Here is a 24,864-nt window from a genome sequence, read left to right on the forward strand (position 1 = left end):
GGTGGCACTGTTATACAGCCTTGCAAGCTTCCTAGTGTTAGCGTGCGAGCAAATGTTCAATCTTGGGAAGATATGGTGTGGTGTTCTTAGTTTTTGTTATGCATATTTGTGTGAAGAGGCAGTGGACCTTGGAGAAGGAGGTGTGCAAGCAGCAGGAGAGTTTGCTCTCTTCGTTCCTGATTAGAGTCAATTCCTGAGACAGAGTTGCTCTTTGGGAACTGGGTATTGATGTTGGGCTGAGATTCCAGAAAGAAGGGATTGCCTCCATGCTGTTTGAACACCTCTAGGACTGGTGTATGTGTGTAAATAAAAAAAGTTACATTTACGATATATCCAGAGCCCAAAACACTGAAGCCGACTTGCAAGGCTCAGGAAAACTGCTCCCACGTAGCAAAAGTGTGACTCTGGTGTCAGAATGAAACACTGGTTTTGAAGAAAGATCAACTGTTTACTTTTCCATAAGATACTGATGCCTCTATTTGACATTCTGCTAAGCTACCAGTAAGCGAGACATGGTGAGAAAGAATAAAACTGTTTTATTCTGGACCACTAATTTAATGGAAAGACTGTTGCAGGAACTTTTGCAACCTTGACCACTTGGATTCAGATATTGAATGATGGGAATCAATAAATTTTTAATTTGGTTATTTATTTGCTTATATGCTCGCTGAATGATGTACAACTTTAATTGCATATTAAAGATGGTTTTGTGGTTAAAGCACTGGATTAGGATTCAAAGAAATCTGGGTTTAATTCCTGGCTATGGCAGGGACTTTTTGTATGACACTGGTCAAGTCACAAACTCTTTCTGCCTCAGTTCCATATTTTTTAAATGGGGATAATTCTTCCTTCTTTCCTCCTACACCATGTATATCTTGTATATTAGATTTTAAGCCCTTCTGGGCAGGGATTATCTCTTCCTACCTGTTTGTACAATATCTTGCACAACGGGACTCCGATCCTGTTAGGGGGCTCTGAGCACTACTTAATATAAATAACCAAAATACATAAGCCTATTATTAATGACTCAGTTGCTCAAGCACTCCATGCACAGAACTCCTATTAAAGTCAATGGGATCTATGTGTATGGACTGCTTACAGGATCAGGCTCTAAAAGAAAAAAAAAATCTTATCTAAGGGTATGTATATACTGCAATTAAAAACTTGCGTCTGGCCCGTGCCAGCTTACTCAGGTTCATGAGGCTCGGGCTAAGGGGCTGCTTCACTGCAGTGTTGACTTCCAGGCTTGGGCTGCAGCCTGGGCTCTAGGATCCTGCGAGGTGGTAGGGTTTTATGCACTGAAAGTGCATAAAATGGAAAATCCTCCAAACTATGGATGGACTTTAACAATGTGTCCTTACTGATGAAGATCCAAAACAATCTATATTTATAAATGCTCATTCAGCTTTAACCTAATTAAATCTATACAACTTCCATTTGCATGTATATATTTAGTTGCCTTCAATTTTACATATGCCATAGATCGGGGTGGTGGGGAGGAATCATTTGGTCAAAGAGAAGTATAAATACCCCGCATCCAAGATTCTTCATACTGACATGCTGATTGATAATTTCCTCTTTTAACAGAAGTATTTTAAGAGGCTGTAAAACTCAAACAGAATGTTAAAACAAAGTAGGGTTAGTTATAAGGGCTTGTATTAGGAAATTACATTTCTCCCTGCCCACTTCTAAAATAAAGGCACAACTAAGTTAACTTTGTGGACAAGTGCCCCTAAACTACATGATGTCTTTATCAGACTGTCATGTACAACACAAAAATTCTCACAGTATACTTTGTGGAATACTTACTGGTGGTCTGCAAAGGGCTGGTTAGTCACATGGTGCTGGTTCCTCTCTCTTATTTCTAACTGCTAAAATGTACTGAAGGCAGCTAAACACACTTCATTTTCCTACAATTACTTTTCCAAGTAAACAATGGCTGCTGTCACCACAGGGATTTTACTTCATTGCCAATGGAGGAGTGGTAAATTCAGTTGTGAATGGAAGGGCAGAATGTGTGCAGAAAATAACGTCTATATTAAAATGCAAACCACAATGAAAAACTTTGAAACTCGCTGATATATAGACACTCCTGAGATGACAAATGCTAGGAAGTGAATGTAAATTATTAGAGAAATGGCCTGGGGGACTCAAATTGAGATTTCTGCTGTTGAAATCTGCAGTTGTGTTTGGACAAGGTATTCTTGTCTTCTCAATTTATGACGTGCTATTAAACAGAGCCCATGTATTGCCCCAGAAGTGGCTGCCTTTCCTTGGTGGATGAAGTCATCTCAGTGGCTGGTTTGTATATCAGTTTCTTTTTTAATGTGCTTTGGAAAGCCCTTTAACCAAGATTTTTAAAAATAAAAGCCTAAAATCAAGCTCCTAAATCCATATTTGGACACTCAAATAAGTGATCTATTTTCAAAAGTGCTGAGAACAATGGTAGTTGTTGGATGCTCAGTAAATTTTAAAATCAGGCCATTTATTAAGGTACCCAAATATGGATTTAGGAGCCTAACTTTAGGCTCCTGTTTTTGAAAAGCCGCTGAAATAGGTGAAAGCATGCCATGCCAGATAATAGGACCAACCACAGTATTTAGACTATTTTTAAAGAGACACTTTAAAATTTACATTTCTGTCTCAAAAATGTTTTACCAACAACGAAGATAACTAACTTACGAGAACACAGAGAAAAGTCATCTCTATTTTGCAAGTTTACTTTGTGCATGTGACAGCCCCTTCTGGATACCTGTAGTCAGTTGCATTGTTTCACTTGCACAGTTGCTTATTTCACAAAAGATTTCAGTGGAACTACTCCTGGTGTAAAGGTACTACTCAATGCCAATAAAGTGACAAAATAGGGCTCTTGCTAAACAGCACTTGCCTGCTGTTTGAGTGGGGCTTTCACACACAATAGCATGGAGATTTTTTTTTCTTTTTTTTTAAAGAAATAGGAAAATCTGATTGTAAAACCACAAAAACTGGCCAGGGAAAGAATCTGAAACTACATTTAGCTGTTTTGAAATGAATTAGATATAAATGTAATGATGTGTCTCCAACTTTTCTCCCTCCCTTTTACAAAATGATACCGTTAATGCATTCCTATGGGCGTTTTTCCATCAAGTAACTGCCCCTTCTCCAATCCTAAATTGTTTGCCAGATTAACAGTCCCACCCTTCAAGATGATATCATGGCATCACCAGACCATGTTGGTTGCCTTTATTAAAGTATATGCCATTGATCTATTATGAGCCCTTGTCAGGTTCTGAGGCTGCCTGGCTGGGAGCATGGTTCTACTCAAGAAAGGGCAAAGCCAAAGGAAAGTCACTCTTCCTGCTTTACCCACCACTATATCGAATTGTGCCCATTCTCCTGCCTATATTAGTGCCTACAGCACAATATTGTTCTGTTAGATGGATTGCCCATTGTGTGGTTATAATAATCTCATGCATTTCGCATCTTATATTTTTGCAATTCCATTTGGTTGAGAAGGTTTTGGCTTTCAGCAATCAGTGGTATGGGTCCCGCTGTATGGATATGGACTCTCTAAGTATGAGCACAGGTCAAAATCAATTCAGATTTGGTACTTCACAGGATTATAACTTTGAGCAGTGTATCCTGGCAGAAGTGGTTATAATATTGGCTTCCCTGAGGAGTAAACATTGATAAGAGGAGAGAGGGTGGTCTGGCTTTCCAACCACATGGTAATATAGAAATGGGGGGAGGGGAAGAGGCAAAGTGCTCTATCTTTTGTATTAGGCATTCACTTACCTTCCTGTGATGTACAGGAGCAAAACACTTAGTGCAAAGTTTGGGGATTTCACAGTACAGTAGCCCACGCGAGATGGTGTGCCTGTTTAGGCATTTGTATTATGCAGGCTTTGTTATTAGGCAACCCTCCTCAGTCCCAGAAAGTCTGGATAATAAAAAATATCCAAGCACAGGAAGGGGAAAATGCAGCCCCACCTTCCTTTCACCTTCCTGCCAGAGCCTTTGGATTCTATAGAGTAAAATCTATTTACTCAAGTTCCAGTTTCCTGGCCATTTTATACATACACTGGTGTCCTCAATGCACAACAGCTAGTGGAGATATGGAAACCCCTTTGAAGCCATGACTAATTTTAGCCCCTATCAGTTGCATGTTCAAATTCAGTGTTCCCAAGCTGACACCAATTCTTGATTCCCTCCTTCCATGCAGGGCTTGGGCGAGGGAGACCACATTTTTCAACAAAACTGATCCCTATGATCGATGAGACTGCGATGCAGAAACTCACCACAGTTCCATGCTTCAATTGGAGCTTTCAATACGACTGGATGTCGTGTGACAGAGCAGAAGGCAGAGGAGCCCTATAGCACACAGTGCTTCAGAGCATGCAGACATTGCACTGGGCCTAACCACCATTATTCTTTCAACACTATTCTAGAAGATCTAAAATCCTACTGTATAATGCAGGTTCATTTCATCAGCTGCAGAGAGGGTGGTGTGTAACTTAGACATGAGCAATCTAGTCACCTGGGCCATGTAAGTTAGATGGAAGTAATTTGCAGGCTGGTGCATTTCATTACTAGTGTAAAGACGCTTAGCAGAGGTTGGGAGGTTGGTTGGAGGGTGGGAGCGCCGGCATGAGCCAGACGTGGTTAAGAGACATGGCTTGTGTAAACGGCTTCTGGAAAGTGTACTCACATAGTGGTAAGTGGTGATGTGGCTAGATGTAAGGATGACTAACTCCAGTTTCTAAAACATAGTCTCCTTCTCCCTCCCATTTTTGTATAGAACTGCCTGGCAACAGTGCACAAACTCAGATTTGCCCTGTCTGGGGGCGCCTTTACTACACAGGCCCATTACACAAATAGAAAACCACCCACAGATATTTCACTTTTGCTCCAAGCTTATTCTATTTTTTTTTTGCCTCTGTTTTCACTAATAAGGTCAGCTCCCAGACTGCTGCGCTGGGCATCAGAAAATGGGGAAGAGATGGCCAGCCCTCTGTGGAGATAGAGGTGGTTAGGGACTATTTAGAAAAGCTGGACGTGCACAAGTCCATGGGGCCGGACGAGTTGCATCCGAGAGTGCTGAAGGAATTGGCGGCTGTGATTGCAGAGCCATTGGCCATTATCTTTGAAAACTCGTGGCGAACCAGGGAAGTCCCGGATGACTGGAAAAAGGCTAATGTAGTGCCAATCTTTAAAAAAGGGAAGAAGGAGGATCCTAGGAACTACAGGCCAGTCAGCCTCACCTCAGTCCCTGGAAAAATCATGGAGCAGGTCCTCAAAGAATCAATCCTGAAGCACTTGCAAGAGAGGAAAGTGATCAGGAACAGCCAGCATGGATTCACCAAGGGAAGGTCATGCCTGACTAATCTAATCGCCTTTTATGATGAGATTACTGGTTCTGTGGATGAAGGGAAAGCAGTGGATGTATTGTTTCTTGACTTTAGCAAAGCTTTTGACACGGTCTCCCACAGTATTCTTGTCAGCAAGTTAAGGAAGTATGGGCTGGATGAATGCACTATAAGGTGGGTAGAAAGCTGGCTAGATTGTCGGGCTCAACGGGTAGTGATCAATGGCTCCATGTCTAGTTGGCAGCCGGTATCAAGTGGAGTGCCCCAAAGGTCGGTCCTGGGGCCGGTTTTGTTCAATATCTTCATAAATGATCTGGAGGACGGTGTGGATTGCACTCTCAGCAAATTTGCGGATGATACTAAACTGGGAGGAGTGGTAGATACGCTGGAGGGGAGGGATAGGATACAGAAGGACCTAGACAAATTGGAGGACTGGGCCAAAAGAAATCTGATGAGGTTCAATAAGGATAAGTGCAGGGTCCTGCACTTAGGACGGAAGAACCCAATGCACAGCTACAGACTAGGGACCGAATGGCTAGGCAGCAGTTCTGCGGAAAAGGACCTAGGGGTGACAGTGGACGAGAAGCTGGATATGAGTCAGCAGTGTGCCCTTGTTGCCAAGAAGGCCAATGGCATTTTGGGATGTATAAGTAGGGGCATAGCGAGCAGATCGAGGGACGTGATCGTTCCCCTCTATTCGACATTGGTGAGGCCTCATCTGGAGTACTGTGTCCATTTTTGGGCCCCACACTACAAGAAGGATGTGGATAAATTGGAGAGAGTCCAGCGAAGGGCAACAAAAATGATTAGGGGTCTGGAACACATGAGTTATGAGGAGAGGCTGAGGGAGCTGGGATTGTTTAGCCTGCCGAAGAGAAGAATGAGGGGGGATTTGATAGCTGCTTTCAACTACCTGAAAAGGGGTTCCAAAGAGGATGGCTCTAGACTGTTCTCAATGGTAGCAGATGACAGGACAAGGAGTAATGGTCTCAAGTTGCAGTGGGGGAGGTTTAGATTGGATATTAGGAAAAACTTTTTCACTAAGAGGGTGGTGAAACACTGGAATGCGTTACCTAGGGAGGTGGTAGAATCTCCTTCCTTAGAGGTTTTTAAGGTCAGGCTCGACAAAGCCCTGGCTGGGATGATTTAACTGGGAATTGGTCCTGCTTCAAGCAGGGGGTTGGACTAGATGACCTTCTGGGGTCCCTTCCAACCCTGATATTCTATGATTCTATGATACACCAGTAACACCAATGAATCCCTCTCAGATTTTGCACCCTCAAGAATTTTTAACAGCGGCGCACTTCAGCCATAGTTTGCATGCTGGGGACTGAATAGGGCCTGCTGTATCAGACGCTAAAATACAGGATCAGTTATTCTAGTTTCAGTTCATTCAGAAAAAATATTCATGCCATGCTTTTTCAAGAGAAGGTAATGAATAACACAGAGGATGAGATAGAATTTTATCTTCTGTGTTCTTGAAGTAAAATTCAGGGAACACTGTGACAGATTTCATTACATCTTACAGATGCTTTTACTTGTTATCTTTGTAGACTGATTAAACCATAGGAGATCAAGCGCAAATATTTTAAATACAGTACTTAACAACTCCTTCATAACCATCTCGCTGTAAAGTTTATAACAAACATTAAAGAAAATAACCTGTTTCAAACAGACCTTGCCTTCTCTGGTGCCAGTATGTGATTTACTAAATGCACCTGCAGCAATCTGATACTTGGGAATGCAGATTTCAAGTCCCACACTTCAAAATGTTTGCTTTTAAATTCAGAAAGATGAAAGAAAATAAGGAACTGAGCTCTTTGTTGGGCACAGATGTTTCTAGGATTTCCAGTGCCCGCAGAGAACAAGAACCTCCCCCCAGTCCACACTTCACAACAACCTGCGATTTAGAAGTAAATTTTATGCTCCCGGATTTAATTTTTAACAAGACTTTTGAAGGTTAACACCTCCAGTTCTTATTCAGACAAACCTCCCAGGGAAGCCAACTCCCAGGGAATTTACTATAAAGGCTATATACTACAGGGATTATACTGATCGTAAGGGCTATATACTACAGGGATTATACTGATCGTATTTAGAGCCTATGTGTACACCCATAATTTTATCTTTATTGAGTTCTCTATTTTTGTAAATGTAACAAAATGTGCTACACTAATAGTGGTTTTCTATATTACTTGTTGAAACACTGCTTTCATATGAATGCTTAGGTTTATTCCTATTTTGGGCCTTCTCATTTGAGGTCACCTATTAAATGAATCATACAAAGATTTTTTTTTTAAATAGGATCTTCTAGGACAAGGGGAAATCAGCCATTCCACCTTTTTCATGTCCTGTCTGGTCCAATCCTGAGTGCACCTATGCTTCCATGCCATTCAGCTGTTTCATGGTTCAACATCTACTGGTTTTTTTTGCGCTAATTACTGAAGCTGTGCAACAGGGAAGCTGAAAATTATATTGTACTTTAAAATACAAATGAGGCGTTTTTATAATCTTAATTTTAGTCTATATTCTCCTCTTTAAATGTCTATATTCTCCTCTTCAAATCTAGTCTTGTCTGATTTTGATATACTGGCCTGATTTCTCTCAAGAGAGAGTTAAGAGGAGTGCTCACTACTAATGTTTAAAAATTCAATCAATCAGTTTTATTCCCTTTCTTTGAGTCCATTACTTTCTTTGTAAATGAATTATTTCTTCTCTTTAATCCATTACAATCATAAAATTAAATCCACATGGAAAATATACATACATATATTTTAATTTTGAAAAAATTAGTAAGCACTCAATGCATATATACACATTATAATATGTGTGCGTGTGTGTGTAAACATATATACTTACATACACACATGTGTAATACATATGGTTTATGCTTGATTTGCAAACCTTCCCAATGGGGGAAAGAAAAATAGTGTACAAACATAAATCATGTTTGGACTGCATCTTACCTTCTATTTCAATTTCCAGACCTTCCACAGGCTAGGACAATTCATAATATTACAAGATTGCATTCTGCACATTAAACTGCAATGGAATTAATGTGCTGAAGTTGGGGACATACAGTACTCTATAACTAAGCGCAACAAGGATTAATTCTTCCAGCATCTCAGCTACAGCACTGATGCTGTCAGGATTGTTACTGGGCTCTTTTGAGTCTGCAATATGCATGCATTATTCACTTGTACTCCAGATTCCTCATCTCTATCAAAGTAGCATTTATAAGGCCTAAATCAACTGCTGCAGGTGCATCATTGGTATTGCTAAACTCCCCCACCCCCCAAAAAGCATCCTACCAAGTGCCTAATACTTTTGAATCTTGGCTATGATTACCTTACACAAAACCACAGAGGTCTAAATGAAAGAGAGAGTCAGGAAATACTTGTGGTTGGAATTAACCATTGTCATTGTTACATTTACAGCACCCGAGCAAACTTTAGTCATTGCGCTCTTTGTATCTACCCCCCCCCACTCCAAAATTGTTCTTTGTCAGCACCTCATATAAGTAATAAAGCAGTTTATATTTCAATAGAATTTTAATAAATTTAAATGTGTGCATAATTTCATATGTACACACAAACACATATTTAGGGTACTTGCTCATTTTTCCAGAATAAAAAAAATGCTACATAAATTAAACTGAACATTATTTAGAAAGTAACCAGCTAACCTACTTTCTAGCATGAGTGTCATTAACAGTCAGTTCAAATTACAGCCAAACAAATTATAATTCAGGTTCAGCCTGATTTTAAGTTGCCTTGCAGTAAAATTTAATTGTCTTCCTTACAAAATTACAAGACTCAATTCCTGAAAGTACTTTTCTGTATTTTTTATTTACTCTTGTTAATATGAGTTTCTTTGATTAGCTGACCTTTTCTGTTATCAATACTTGTCTCTTATCAGTTGGCCCTAGGCAAATGACATATTTACCACTCTTCCACTCTGATAAGGGTAATCCTATGTTTAACTTGTTCAAGAACAAACACGACGTTTTTCATTTTTTAGAACATGTTTCTAGTTAATAACAAAAGTATAGGAAAGTGCAGATAAAAGCTACACTTTATCTAAAAATTGTTTGAACAATTATCAGAATGAGATGAACAATATTTTTCCAGTGAAAGTTTTGTATTATGGGACTTGCTTATTAATGAGGCAAAATTTCTAAGATTCAAAGCATTTTTATTACCATAGTTAAACTTATATTTCTGTTTAAATCATGGTAACCAGAGAATACATTTTTAGTGAAATGTCTTTAGTTTCTTACGGTTATGGAAGAACTTTCAAGTAATAGGTTTTCTTTCATATCTGAAGACCTCAAACGTAGAAATATTTTGAAAGTAGCTAAGGGAAAATAAATAAAATATGTTGATTTTTTTTTACTTAGTTTAATTCTTTTAAATTGTTAAGATGTTAAACATTTGAACCCATATGCAAATTGTTACTGATTTTACAAGTCGTTTCTCAATGGTTTACTAGGTCAAGAACTAATGCCATACATATTCTGAGAAAAAGTTTTGCGGAGAGTCATAAATATGATAATCCACCAGGCACTTCTTTTAAGAACTTTTTTTTTCTTTAATTCCCTCTGGATAAACAACATTGAAGTGAAAGCTAAATTTATTCTTATGCAGCTTTGAACTCTCTGGAAAACAAAGATTTCAGACATAATTCTATAGCTAATGCTGCACTGAAGTGTCAAAGAGTGTGTTAAAAACATTTTGATAGATAGCCAAGTCATTTATCTTAATCAGCGTCAGAGCAGAGAAGCATCCTGCGGGCTCTTTAATGCAGAGTATAGGGGATGCGTACTGGTACTTGTAATTTCTCAGACTTGAAACTACAGCGGTAAAACACTGCCACTGTTTACCATCTATGTTTCTCAGCACTATGTCAAGATCAGATAACAAAACAGTATTTTTTTTTAAACTACATTACAGTATCTATGCTTCCTCCCCTACTAGTCCAAGACTCTGACTGAATCTAAAGGTATGAAAATAATTGATGGCTAAACACAAGGGGAGTTCACAGTTAGTAGTTTTCTAGCAAAACAGCAACTTCTTATAGCAACAAAGTGAAGAAGAAAGGTGGCAGCAAGGTCAGTACAAAGAAATATTGCTTTTTCTTAGCACGGGAAATATTAATGGAAGCCTAAAACTATCGCCTGATTTCAAGAACATCACCTACACTATGCAGTTTAAATTCTTTGTAAGGAATGTACAGAATACAATTTTAATTGCTTGGCTGCACTGTTGAAGTGTACATCAAGAAAATATGCAATCAATTATCAAGTGTGATCGGAAATTAGAGCAGGGAGGCAAAGGAAAGAAAGCTACAACAGAGATTCTGTGTAATTTGTCCTTCATTGGACGGAGTTTAAAAAGTCGTGCTGTACTGTATTATTGTTTTGCTTATTCCTGTTTGCTAAAAACCTGGTTGAAGGGTTGATATGCTGTGTAAAAAGGTAGAAACATAAAACATATTTTAAATATTTTTTTCTGCAAAAGAAAATAAATACTTACACAACCACATTTTGCATAAGAAAAAGTCCGTACAATCCCTATCACAAATTAAAAGTAGTTGGGATTTTTGTTTTTTTTTTAACTGCATGCAAATAATTTTTTTAAATCTGGAAAAAATAATGGGACCTACATTGAGCACTGTGCCGGTGTTGCCAGTCTGTTTGTGCCAATCCACTGAAGCATGCTTTCAGAGCCTTCTCCTGGAGCATGCAAGAAGACGGACTTGCAGTGTAGAAATCCAGAATTTGACCAGGGCTCACTGCTAGAACATCCATACAGTCAAACATGATTCCCCCTCTGCAGAACGTCTGCAAAAGTGCTTTCCTCTAGGTGTGGAGGAAAATGGCATATAAAAGTACACCCAACTCCATCAAACTCTGCCCCTTTTTTGGCACGTAGGCTGTTCGTCTTTTTCCCAGACCAGAATCATGAATTATGACAGACAACACAGCTAAAAGCCTGTAATTGATCCAAATGATCATTTACCATTTTCCAGGCTGCTCAGCCAATCCAGCAAGATAGGGGGAAACAAGCAACATTCCAAGTTTTAGTTTCAATCAAATTATTCGAAAAATCCTTTAGAATCAGTCCTGCCTCATAGATTGTTGCTGAAGATATGATCTTTTTCACATCACACACATCATCAAAGTCCCAGTAATAAAAGACCTTTGATAGTAACTCTGGATCCCCCTCACCAGTGAATAGATCCTTCTGCCTCTGAACAGCTCACTTCCTACTATTTGTGTCACACAGAAAGAAAGATTGAATTGCCTAATATATGCGAGTGAACTTTCCATGAACCCTTCCCAGGCTGCTAACCTTCAAATGACCCAAACCAGTCTGACATCACCAACTCCCAGGATTCTCACACTGCTTAAAAACTCCCAGCAGCCCTGCAAAAGCAGACAGGCAGAGAAGCAGGCAACTATTAGCCGTTGCCTTTATACTTTCTTATTTTTAAATGATAAAATAAATAAAAAAATAAAGAGGAAGATTAAATTGCAAAAAGGCTGTTTCTGGGTTCTGTCTGCACAACAGCAGAACTTGTATACATATCAGCTTATTCTAGGTGTGTGGATTATTTTAAGTGCCAGTCTATTTCCTAAATCCCCTGCACATTCCCTATGCCCTTTGTAGAAAGAATCAGCAACACATGGGCACAATTCGCCACTTTACAGGGACACGGCTACAGACACTAGCTTCTCATCTTGGGAAGACAGCTACTAAAGAACATCACAGACTACACTCCTCCCTGTTCAAATCTGTGTTAATGTTTTGGCTGATATTTGTAACACAATATCCCTAACAGTCTGGAGCTAAAACTCTCGATGCCAGCACCCACTCACTTGAGAATTTTCATAGGCCCATAACTAGGAGAGCGTTAGGTGCTTCAAAATCCACCCCACGTCCACCCCCTCCAGACATCCATATAAATGTAATTAAACACAGTAGATGAATCATTACAGCCTGAATCCTGCAGACTACTCAGGCTGCTGAAAGAAATGTAGAGAGCCAAAGTGATAGCATTTGGCACTCAGCATTTGCTCAGCATCAGTGCAGAGAAGTTAGTATGTATGGGGGCCCGGTTCTGCAAGCTGCCAAACATCTCCCAGAATCAGACTGTGACCCCTATGTTCACACCCTACACACTATTGCAAAGATCTTTGTACAAAGTATGCCTTCTAAGGCATCATCTGAAAACTCATAATTTGCTGGTCAGTATTGTCTTGTTAAAATATGTGTGGCAACATTATATGTGAAGTTATCAGATTCCCCTGTATGGTGTTATTAACACATGTTCCAAACCCCACAGCCCTGCCCAAACAGAAGTTGGCAAACAGGTACATACTCAACAAAGGAATGTGTGATCTGCTTGATTGGCATTTAAACAGTAAACAGAGGAAGGGGAGACACAGGTGGGGTGCTGGAACAATTTGTATAGTGGGGGTGCTGACAGCCATTTAACCAAACTGTAAACCCTGTATATAATGGAAGTTACTTCAAGCCAAGGGGTGCGGCATCACCTCCAGTTCCAGCACCTATGGACACAGGAAGTTCAAACACATGAATAAAAACCAGCAGGGAACATCCTTCCACATAGACTCTTTGGCTCCTGGCTCTCAGCTGGAAATATTTTTCAAGAAGGGGACTGGAATTATAAAAAAGGAGGGACGAACACCCCAAGACACCCCTCTCTCTTTCCCTGCCCATCGCATTCACTGCACCTGAAGAGACAGGGGAAAGAGGTGTTGGACTCTGGGGGAGGGGCCGTGACCTACAGAGTTTCGTCAGTAAGACAGCTGAAAGCAAGGGGTGAGACCATAACTAAAAAAGCACCAAGCTCAGTTGTCTCACTGGTGGTTCAGTGTGCTCTCTCTCTCTCTCTCTCAACTCTCATCTGCATCTCAGGGGTCAAGCAGGTCACAAAATTCCATATTTTTGTATAAATAGTCTCCTTCATATACAATCTTGCTTATGGATCTGACTCTTGTCAACTCTTGACCTGGATGGATTGCTATAAGTATTTTAATAATGAAAAGGAAAATGTAATATCAAGTTCCAAGACACTGTTTTCCCTCTTAAAAAAAAAAAGAAATTTTCAAAAGTGGCCTCTTATTTCAGGAGCTTGACTTGAGACACCTTGGATCATAGGTTCTGAGAACTTGCATCTTATATTGGCTTTGGGTTAGATTCTCTAAGGCACAAAGAGAAGAGAGGAGCCCAACTTTCATCAAGTTTCAATGGAAGTTGGGCACTTAATTTCCTTTCATGCCTTTCAATATCTGCCCCTTCAGGTCAATATTGCAGATACTCAGCATTTCTGATAATCAGATCCAAGGTGTCTCAGACTGGGCACCCAAAACCAGAAAAACACAGAATTAGCGGACACCTTTTGAAAACTTCACCTATAACATCTGATGAACCTGGGAACATTGTGGGTGGGAAATGCACACAAGAAAAGACAAGAAATACTAAGGAGAGATTCACTGTGGGACCTGACCAACTTGCTTAATGGATGTGATGTTCTTTCTCTGAAGAAAGTCCTTTGATGCGTTAAAAGCTCTGTGACAATACCTGTAGATTGTGTTAACAAAACTTTCTGTAAAGATTCAAGAAGTCAAACAAAACAGCATTGTCCCTTGAAACGGATAGGTCTATACTGAAAACAAACCATTGAACAAAAAGCCCTGTTGTAATCTAGAAGCAAAATCCCTTTGAAGACACACAAACAAAAGCTTTTCTTAATTTTTTTCCCTCTCAGACAAAAGAGATTTAGCTGCCCCTACAGTAGACACAGTCTCACTTCATCTCCTATCCTGATAGAAGAATTATAGGGCTGGAATGCAACACTGGCATCCAAGGGCTTTCAGAGTCTGTCAGGGGAAACTTACCCCATGCTGAAATTGCTCCAACTTAAAAAGTGGCTCAGTGATACTTACACTGTAATATGAAAAGTATGCACAATACACACTTACCCAAGCAAAAGATCCTTTTGCCTAAGTACATTACAACAATTTTCAGCACAGCAAGCAGAGTTCTCACTCTTAACAAGAAAAAAGAAGTGGTGACATTTTACTAAAATCTGATTTTATCATGTGGGTATTGCTTTTTTGTTTTGTTTGTTTGTTCATTTATGGTGGATAACACAGCTTCATTAAAAGACACTATTTTATAGCCAGATAAAACTTGTTTTCTCATGATGAGAATGCAAGAAAAATTAGGAACATCTAGTGTGTCATCATTAAGATGATTGGAAAGATACACACAGAACAAAATGTCTTTTGCCAGTTTCCAAGTTAAGAAGAAAGGGGGCTCTCTACAGCCCCCAGAGTTCTGGAAATGGTAGAAGTTTAGACCAAGAAGGTACCCTGATGAATTACAGTGAACAGTGGGTTCTAGCCCACGAAAGATTATGCTCAAATTTGTTAGTCTCTAAGGTGCCACAAAGACTCCTCGTTTTTTTTAGTGAACAAAATCATACTGACAAAACATGATTATGTTTATTTTTTAACTGTTCTCATAAAATTTTATTTAATATAAAACCTATTTGGGGTGCTTTTAATTACAGATAAGTCCTGGGCAACTTCTCAAAATAACTGTCAGTAATTCATGCTTAATTGCATATGAATGGAATAAGATGGCTTTTTTATACCATATCTAAATGGGCCAGGTAGTTCATCATGTTTTATTATGAATTATAGTTGGGCTAATGATTACAGTTATTACTGAACCATGTGAATTAACGAATTCCTCAAATAATTTAACAGTTCACCTCTATAGTATTTCTTCTCAGTTCTAGAATTTATTTAGTTTATTTATCTCTTCCAAGGTTTTGTTCCTTTGTAAATTGTACAATTTATGCTTTTTAAAAAAACATAATACAAAGAAAATGTACTTTTCATAAATTGGGAGAATTTTTGCAAAAAATAATATTTATATAGTGTATATCAGATCAGCACTAACTACAACCATTTTGAATATACACTGAAGACATAATTAATAAATTGGCTAATTCAAATGTAACAAAGCTTGAATTATTGACACACATTTTTAACTCTTATCCAGTTCTTGAAAGATTCAAGTGGAAAAGAACTCTCAAAAATTTTCCCATTAGATCATACAACAACAAAAAATTTGATTTCATGCCATCACCTTGATCTGTTTTTTCTCAATCTGTGGTGGCAAGAAACTTAACAATAAACATATTCTTATCCACAAATGAAATAAAAAGTTCAAGTTGGAAATCCATTTCTTTCAGCATTACTGTATATATTTGTCAGTGTTACATAGCACATTTGAAACCCATAATCATAAAACAAAAATTTACAGCTAAGGTTTAGGGTCTACATCTGTTTCTCTGTTTTTTGTACAGCAATTACCCACTGGACAAATCAGACTGAAGCACCATGAATCATGTTCTGCACACATGTTTGTGCTGGTCACTTTTTGTAAAGAACAAGTGTCTGAAGATGCCATAATGTGCTTCACAGAGAGTTGTCCAGAATTAGGTTGAATGCTGTGTGCTGTCTAAATAAAAAAGCTTTTACTAGCACCAACATATTATTGGCAGACTGTTACAGCCTTATGTGAAGGACAGAAAAAGAACAAATGTGCGCACACACAAAAATCTTTAAAAGAAAGCACGTTGGCAGAAGCCTACCTTTTTACATGCATTTTACTATTAATCACATGTAACTCTCCCTTGAAACAGTTTTGACAGCAGGGTAAATGGTTACTAGTGAGTGATGTGTGTGTTTAAGCAGTAAAAGCAGAGACAAAGTGAGGTTTCTTCTACTCCCTAGGCAAGTGCTGACACTGAGCTTGCCGCCTCAACTCTGATACTCAGAGATTCCTTTGTGTCAGTTGCTGGGAGAATCACTGGCAGTTAAATCACTGCCATCACTCACACACAGAGGCTTTGATTTTTATCTCTTTATTCAGAATAGATGCTAATATGAAATATTACCTGCCTTTTCTTCTCTTTTCTTTTTTTAAGTTTAATGATGTGGGGTTTAAAATGTGGCTATCCAAATCCCAGTGTAGTTTACTGTATTTACTTGTTAATATTGTAGGATGTTTTCACATGCTTGAAGAGTAAGAATGATGTTAACGAATTAGGGAAAAGAAGGCTGACCCAGGGGAATGGCTGAATATTTAAAATATCAAGATACTAGTGAAAGGATATGAAACACATAGCAGGAATCGGACTAGAACAATATTGAACCTACAGAGAGAATATCAGAGTACAAATATTTTGACTGGCACAGGAGAGAGAGCTTTGATAGATGTGAAGTACAATAAAAAAGCAGTCACAGTAGTGATTCTTGGTTGCTGTGCTCCAGAACTCTCAGTGGCTTTAATGTGGATTTCCACATAACATGCAATATCAAGCCTTAACTCCAGGATGATGTGCCAGATGGATTACTAGCAATAGGTAAAAGCGGGAAAGTGGATCTGGTTTCAGGTGCACCACCATAAAATGCTCCTGAAGCATACAGCTAGCCCATGAGTCTGTTACTGCACATGGCTTTTTGTTTGCTTGTTTTACCATTAGGTACGTATTTTCAAAGGTATTTTTGAAAAAAATATTTTATAACCTAAAGGATATTACTATTAATATAATTACATACATATAAAGCTAACCAACACAATAATATCTGGGCATAATTTACATTTTAAAAGTTGGGTAGTTGCACTTTATTCTCCTGCTGCCTGTGGCTTTAGGAATAGCAATGGTGGGTTGGATCCAAAGTCCACCTACCCCAGTATCTTGGCTCTGGTGCTTCTGAGGAAGCTGTAAAAACCTTGAAGTGGGCACAAGTGAGATAATGTGCTCCCCAGAACAGGCCTCCTACTGATCTCTAGTAGAGATCGGCTCAATAGCCTTTCCACAAATTTTATCATTAACTATGATAACTGGATATTCTTGATAGCCACATCAATGCCCAGTCTTTTTTTGAGTCCTGTTAAATTATTGGCCTCTATCACTGAGAGGGATAATACATTATTGGCCTTTGAAACAGAGAGGGATAATACTTTAAAAAAAATTGTAATACTAATCTATATGGTAAATAAATAAAAAAAAAAGAAACAACCAAAAGCACCTCTTTGAAGCCCAATAGGCTAGCTTGTAGACTCCAGCAGAATTCAGTAGTGCTTGTCACATCACCAGCATAGCACATGGACAGGGAGAAGGTGACCTGCAATTTTGAGGCACCCATAAAGAAAAGATAGGACATATGAAATTAGCTACATCCTGAGTGGGCCTCTCCCTGCTTGCTATCGGGGGTGGGGGGTGGGGGTCCAGAACACTGCAATTACTAAGTGTCTTCCACTAAACGCTATTAGCAAATAACTATTTTTTTAAATGGATTGAGAACTCGTGTTTCAAGTTTTACCTAGAAAGAGATTTTTACAGCTAGATTATAAGTCTCCTGAAATACATAGTTTTAATGGAAATGCTGAGGCAACCTTAGCTATGGAGTCATGAATGGCTCTGACATACTGTATTATATAATCTGGTGAGAGTGTGGCTTGGGAGATCTATAAAATGTAAGCAGAAGCAAGATAAAACAAGGAATAGAAAAGCAAGTCAAAATATTGAACACTGAACTGCAGAGAATATTCCTGCTAACGATAAGCATTTTTCATGCTCAATATGCTCACCGTTGTTTGAAGGTACAAGTACATAATGATCCACTAAAAATAATGGTAGAGAAACCAAGAGGCTGTTTGAATAATTGCTTTGTTTCTGACTTTTCTAAGGAGGAAGAGGATGGAGACTTGCCTAAGAAAGGGATTATTACATTTCCTGGTACGACTAGGGAGGAGTAAGATAATGTGTACGGAGGAGGAAGATAATGTGCATAAAACAATAGACATAACTGTGGAAAGACTGGACAATTTAAAATAGACAAAGTACCAGGCCCAGATAACATACAAGCGTTAAAGGAAATGAGGGCAGAAATTAGCGAGAGCTAGTATATTTAGAAGCTCTCTGTTGACAGATCAGATTCCTGGGGACTGCATACACATAGCAGCATTGCTTAAACAAATGCCACAGTATTTGGCAAATGATTGTGAAATTCAGCCCTGTGCATAAGAACATAACAAGAGCTATCCCTGATGTAACAAGTATTTTGAAAGTTTAAGAGGTAGTTAAGTGGTTCACAGACCTTGTGGGGGTCCTCTGCACAAGGGACAATTTCACACAGATTTAGCTTAGAATTCATCGTGGACTGAACACGAGAAACAAATTTCTAGAAGATTATGATGGTGGAAAACCTAATATAAAGGCAAGGGGCCAGATTCTCAGCTGGTGTAAATTGGCATAGCTCCACTGACTTCAAAATATTTACACATGTATTTATGACATGCGCGTCTTCCTTAATTAGTTCACAAAGAAGAGTAGTGCTATATACTGTTTCTCTTGTTAGGGAGCAATGAAAAAGACTTTTAGCTGCAAATGGGCAAAAAAACCAAAACCTAACGATCCATATAAAAGATAGTCAAGATGGCCTGGTGGTGGAATAGCTGTGGTGTCCCTTGGCTTGTTAAAGGTGATAAAAATCAGTTTAATGGGTAGTGACATTCTTCTGATTTGTACTTGCTGAACAAAGAATGCCAAAGAAAAACCCCAGTGAACTGAAGTAAGAGTGCTACAGTGAACAGGAAAAGGCATTGAGAACATACATTAGCCTCCAGTAAAGAATAAACATTCACCAAGAGCTACTACACTTTGCTATCTGAGAAAGTTCAGTAATCCCCTCTATTTAATATAAGTAATGAAGGGGGCGTCTCTCAGATTCTTACTTTTAAATGGCAGCTACTATATTTTTATTTAATTTTGGTTCTAGGTCAATGACAGAAAAGGTTGACTGCATCTTTCCCTCTTTAGAAATCACTGTCGAATGTGGTCTTATAGTTTTTGGCATATTACCCCAACAGCATAGCTTTTCATATTGATTTATAGTAAATCAATTGCGATTCTGTGGGAATCTGAAAGTTGAAATGTTTTTTCTACTCATTTTCTAAACAGACTGATATTTTTTGTTTTTTGAAAATTTCTGCAAAATTTACAAAAATGTGTATCCCCCTTTTGAAACTGAAATTTTGAAAAGATGCTTCAGTATTGAGGAAATCTCACCAGGTGACTAAACTGACCAATCAAAGTAGATAATATACTAAATATACCAATATGCTAATACAAAATATACTAGATAATGTAATAAAAATGACAAACTCACCTGGGGAAAAAAAACAAAAATGAAAAATGAGCAATGCAGAAATGGGTCTCATGGAGCATATAGGCCATAAGGCAGACAAATGACAAGACAAAGCATGTCAACAAGCTTCTCTCAGGCTTACATTTGTCATTCATTTATGTCCAAAGATCTTGAACATTTTTAGAAACACTAAAATGGTTTCCTGAAAATTTGTTTTCAAAACAGGTAATTTTTTGATGGAACATTTCTTCATTTTGAAAGGTTTTGTTTGTGAAACCCATGTTCCTGCAATCAACAACAACAACAAAAGTGTTGAGTCAGCTAATTCCATTTCATAGGTTCTAGTCATCCCCTCTGATGGAGAAGTTAGTAGGAGGGGACTTCAGCGGAAGGAAATCTCAGTGAAAAACCCCCTCAAAGACATCTACGTCCCTTATCAACTTGTCAAGAGTCACCACTAGAGCAGGTTGAAATTTTTCCAGAGTTGCAACCTGTCGGTGACTTTTACTAAAAATAACTGACAAAATCTTAACCTTACTGATGACATGAAACAGGATTCTTATAGTCTGCTCATCAAGCTAGCAGATGCTTTATGCCTGGTGAAAATAAGTTGTATAAATCCAGAGAAGAGGAAATAACACAATAAGGTGAATAGTCATTTTTGAATGTTCGTTGAGGGTACAAGAGAGACAAGTTAGGTGAGGTGGGGGATAACTTCTGTTGAGGGAAGGTATAAGCTTTTGAGCTATACAGAGCTCTTCTTCAGGAAGGAAATGAGAATGTCTGAGCTAAATACAAGCTGGGACACATTGTTACGCAAAAGGGATAATGCATATTATAGGTGGTAACTTGAAATTAAGTGGGCAATTGAGGGTTTAAACTGTTATGCCTAAGGGGTTTGAAGTCGGCAATTAAGGGTAGCAGACAGTGTGGTGTGTTACTAATGGTTGTAATGAGCCATAAAACCAGTGTCCCTGTTGAGTCCACGATTTTTGGAGTCTAGTAGAGTTATGAATTTAAGTTCCCAGACTTGCCTTTGGATAGTGTTATGCAGATTTCCTTTGACAAGGAGGATTGAAAGGTCAGATAAGAAGTGATTGTTTTGTAAAAAATCTCCAGACATTCTTCCTTGAGGTGGCCCATGAACACGCTGACGTACCAGGGAGCCATTCCAGTACTCATGGCTGTTCCCACAGTTTGGACAAAGTGCTTGCTGTTAAACATGAAGGATGAAATGGATGAATTTGGTGATGTGTTTTGGGTGGATTTCCAAGCACTGTGCATTATCTTGTAGGTATACAAGGCAGGCAGCGACCATGTCATGGTAAGGGTTGTTGGTATATAGGCACTCTGGTGTCAAGAATGGTGTTTTGGGGAGATTTTTAAAGTTGTGGAGTTAGTGAAGGAAGTCATTAGTGTATTGAAGTCCACTGTGTGATGAGTGGTTTAAGGATGGTAGCTGTGTGTTCTGATATTCCCGCAGTAAGAGTATCCTGGCCAGATATGAAGGATTTGCCTGGGTTCCTCTTGTTTGTGTATCTTGGGAAGCATGTAGAAAGTCCTTGGGGTGGGTTTTGTGAGGTATGAAGTTGTAGGGTTTTTCTTGGAGTTGTTTGGGAAAGGATTTGATGGTCTCTTTTAATTCCTTTGTGAATTGTGGTGTGGGATCTTCTTTCAGTTCTTTATAGGGGGTAGCATCAGAGAGTTGTCTGTTGGCCTTGTTGACGTGGTCATCAAGATTAAGGACTATGACAGTGCCTTCTTTATCTGCTGGTTTTATCACTATCTGGTAGTTGGCTTTCAGGGACTGTATAGCTGTCCTCTCAATGGTAAAAAGATTGTGATGAAGGTGTATAATTGAGGATTTCATAGTACATTTTTTTCCTGAAGCAATCAATGTAATGATCCAGTGTGTGGTTTTGCCACTGGGGGATGTCCAGTCAAATGATTCTTTTTTTTTTTTTTTACGACTGTCAGTGGGGATTTGGTAGTTGTGTGTTGTGTCATCTTTGTTCTGAAAGAATTCCTTGAGGCGGAGTCAGCAGAAAAATTCTTCTAGTTTTCCACATTTGTATGTGATCAGATTCTGTAGCAGGGCAAAAGTTCAGTGCTTTGGAGAGCACACATACTGTAGTTCCAGTTGGGGTGGTCTTAATAGATTGTTGATGTTGGGGTATTGTGTAGTGTCCATCCATGTGGGTGGGTCATGGTGTCTTGGTTTCTCCCAGAGGTGGTGGTGTTCTATGGGTTGTGAAGGAGTTGTAGTTGGTTCCATTTTTTGTCTTTGTGTTTGATAGCTATCATCAGGAGGTATTTTTATAGTTGTTTTGCATTTCCTGTATAAGCTCTGGGTAGATTATATGATTTTTTCTTCTATTGTGCGAGACCATGTGATGGATTTATGTATGTAAGGTGTAGGAGATGGTTCCTCAATTTTTGTTTGCTCCTTCTGCAGAGCTCTTCAGCTTATTTGGAATTGTATGTAGTGGTCAGAGGGTTATAGATGTTAAGTCCTCTGGGGATGATTTTCGTTTCTTGCATTTGCAAAGGAAGCAGGTGTCACTATTTAATCTGTTTATTCATGTTGTCAAGTTTCCATTTTAAACAGTAGTGTTGTTGTAGCTATGTTGGCCCCAGGACAGGAGAGAAACGAGGTAGGTAATATATTTTATTGGAGCAACTTCTGCTGGTGGAATGTATACGTAATAATTGCCCTGTTCTGTTCATTCCGTCTGAAGCATCTGGCACTAGCCAATGTAAGAAGACAGGATATTGGGCTGGATGGACCATTGTCCTGACCCAGTATAGCCATTTTTATGTTCCTGTTGCATCCATGAACTAGCAACAGTATCAATTGTGCTGTGTCTGAATCATTTGTAGAAGCTTTTCCAAATCAATTTTACTCTCTCTGGATCCTCACAACTTCCATACTGTTCTCTGTAGTGCATTTCAACTTCTACTTGATTCCTCTGGGCAAGTCCACATGATACAAATTACGTGGTATTACCTTCGCGCCTCTGATTGGCTGATCAGGAATATCAGCCCTGCTCAGGAGAAGCCATTTCATCTTGGTTTCTTACACAGAGAGGCTGCATTTCAGCTGGAGTTTTCAATCCATTGAGACTCTGGCTCAACTCTTCAACACAGCCCTTGCCATCCCACAGAGAAAAGAGTTCCCTTTATTCCATCCCATTTGCTCCGGGCAAATTGCCATGTGAAAAGACATCAAGTGAGTGGGACATTAAACTCTGGAGCCATCTGAAGGTGACTACAGGTTAATTTAGGATCAGGATCTGCCAAGCACTTACCTGGAGGTGAGGAGCATGGGGATCGGGCTAAGGAACCTGAGCGCTCTGAGCATTCTGTATAAGGGGTCCAGCAGAATTCCAGGAGGGAGTGTATGAACTGATCCCTCCCTCCTGCCCTGGCGTGCACAGCATCCCAAAGGGAGTTAGATAGGGGAAAGGAAGCAGGGCCATTGCCCAAATCCCCATGGAGCTGGCTGGCTGCATGAGGCAAAAATAAGCCTCATCCCAGAAAGGGCATAGAACAGTTGTGCAGCAGTTGTGTGTCCAATCTCCTGCTGTTCTCCTGTGGCATTACAGCATCATGGACCCCCCTTACTATGGGCTAAATGGCAGAACTGAGGCCTCAATGAATGGTTTATTAATACACATTTTAAACTCTTGCAAAAGTTAAACTCTGTCTGCTTGATTCCTAACCCTGCCCTTTTCATAATTATGTGTATGAGAAAAAGTGAGCTGCGTAGCAGGACTGATGCACGCTATTGTGATACCGCACTGAGTTCAACTAACCTAACAATGCTGCAATGTTATGTCACTGGCAGTCAGTGCCTTGTAAGCATGTCAGAAAAGTTAAGAGCTTTGCCAATACTAATCATCAGACAGAAAACCTCACTGGTAAGAATGAGGCAAGGAGATCTAAGTGAAGTGTAAACCATATTGAGAATTCAACCACATGTTGACAAATACCACTCCACTCTTTTTTTCCCTATCAAAACCTAACAGCCGAAGCAGAGATTTCTAAGTGGTGTTTTCACAGGCCAGGCTTGGCTTCTCCCTCATCTTATCAGTAGCTTTCAAAGGCCTCCAGATGAATCTCTTCCAGAAACCCACCCCCATATTCTGTTTAAATATATTGGCTCTGTCACAAAGGCTTTGTTAGAGCTGTGAGACTTTGGAAAAACACACCCGGCTCTTTTTAAAAAAAAAAAAAAAATCACCCCTAAAAAGATAGTTCTCCCTCATGCACAAGCAAATTTGTGAGCACTGAAACCGGAAAATGCAAATGACGGTGCTAGAAAACTGTGCATGCACAACAGAGCGCTGGATTGAGGACCCACTAAGTATCAGGTTTTCTTTTATTCTTGTATATTTACAAAGGGGTTTTTTGGAGTCTCAAATTTAAAAAATATTTTCCAGTTTTTAAACAAGAAATGAACTTCTTTGCGAAAAATCATTTTTTTATCTGACACTAACAGTTATCAAATGTAACATTTTTAGGGGGGGAAATAAGCATTTGAACTCATCTTCTTTCTGTCTTGTGTTTGGAATAAAATTATTTAAGACTCCGCGGAGAGTTTGAAAGAAGCTGAAGTTTAATTCCAGTTCAGAAAAACTTCAATGACAACAAATAACCAATTAATCATATGACAGAAGCATTATATTGTCAGAAAAAAATCTCATTGGCTGAAAATCTCTGACATTTACACCAGGATATTGTTATATAACTCCTCACAACAGATTAACCCTTTTCTGGTTGCCTCATATGCCATATGGCTCAGAAGGCCTTTTTCCTCTTCCAATGCAATCTAATTATGCAAATGTGTACTATTTGTTTAAAATAACGAAAAAATCCTGTGCTTTTAAAGGGGTAGCAAAAGAATCAAAAGACTGCTCCTTACAGTGCAAGGACCATAAACAATGCAGGGAGTTAAAACTGGCATGGGCTTTATTGACTCTGGTCAAATATCATATTTACTAAAAATAAAATGTATTTTTCATAAAGTATTGTACACATATCATGGTATGGTCAGATCCATGTGATGAATTGCATATATTGTGCACCTCACCTGCACTCTGCCCACTAATCTATGTCCACCAGGACTACTATTAACATTCCACATGCCTGACCAGACTCAAACATATAACACATAAAAAAAAAGGAACCTAGAAGAAAAATGTTTCTTCCCCCTGCCAAATGTAGAATTTCCCCTCAAAATAATATGTCCAGTGTTGT

General features: G+C 39.0%; 1 protein-coding gene across 2 annotated transcripts in view; it reads right to left on the bottom strand.

Moving 5' to 3' along the window:
* Positions 1-24,864, bottom strand: part of RARB (retinoic acid receptor beta) — a 305,249-nt gene that overhangs the window by 126,480 nt on the left and 153,905 nt on the right. Inside the window, exon 1 of one of the 2 annotated variants that reach the window (XM_073333466.2) lies at positions 11,010-11,581. The exons of the other annotated variant lie outside the window; for it this stretch is intronic. Coding sequence (XP_073189567.1) covers positions 11,010-11,166 — 157 coding nt within the window. The 5' untranslated portion in view covers positions 11,167-11,581. Of the gene's footprint in view, positions 1-11,009; positions 11,582-24,864 lie in introns of those variants that run through there. 2 annotated transcript variants of the gene reach the window in all.

The sequence above is a fragment of the Lepidochelys kempii genome, chromosome 2, assembly GCF_965140285.1.
Source record: "Lepidochelys kempii isolate rLepKem1 chromosome 2, rLepKem1.hap1, whole genome shotgun sequence".
Lineage (NCBI taxonomy): Eukaryota > Metazoa > Chordata > Testudines > Cheloniidae > Lepidochelys > Lepidochelys kempii.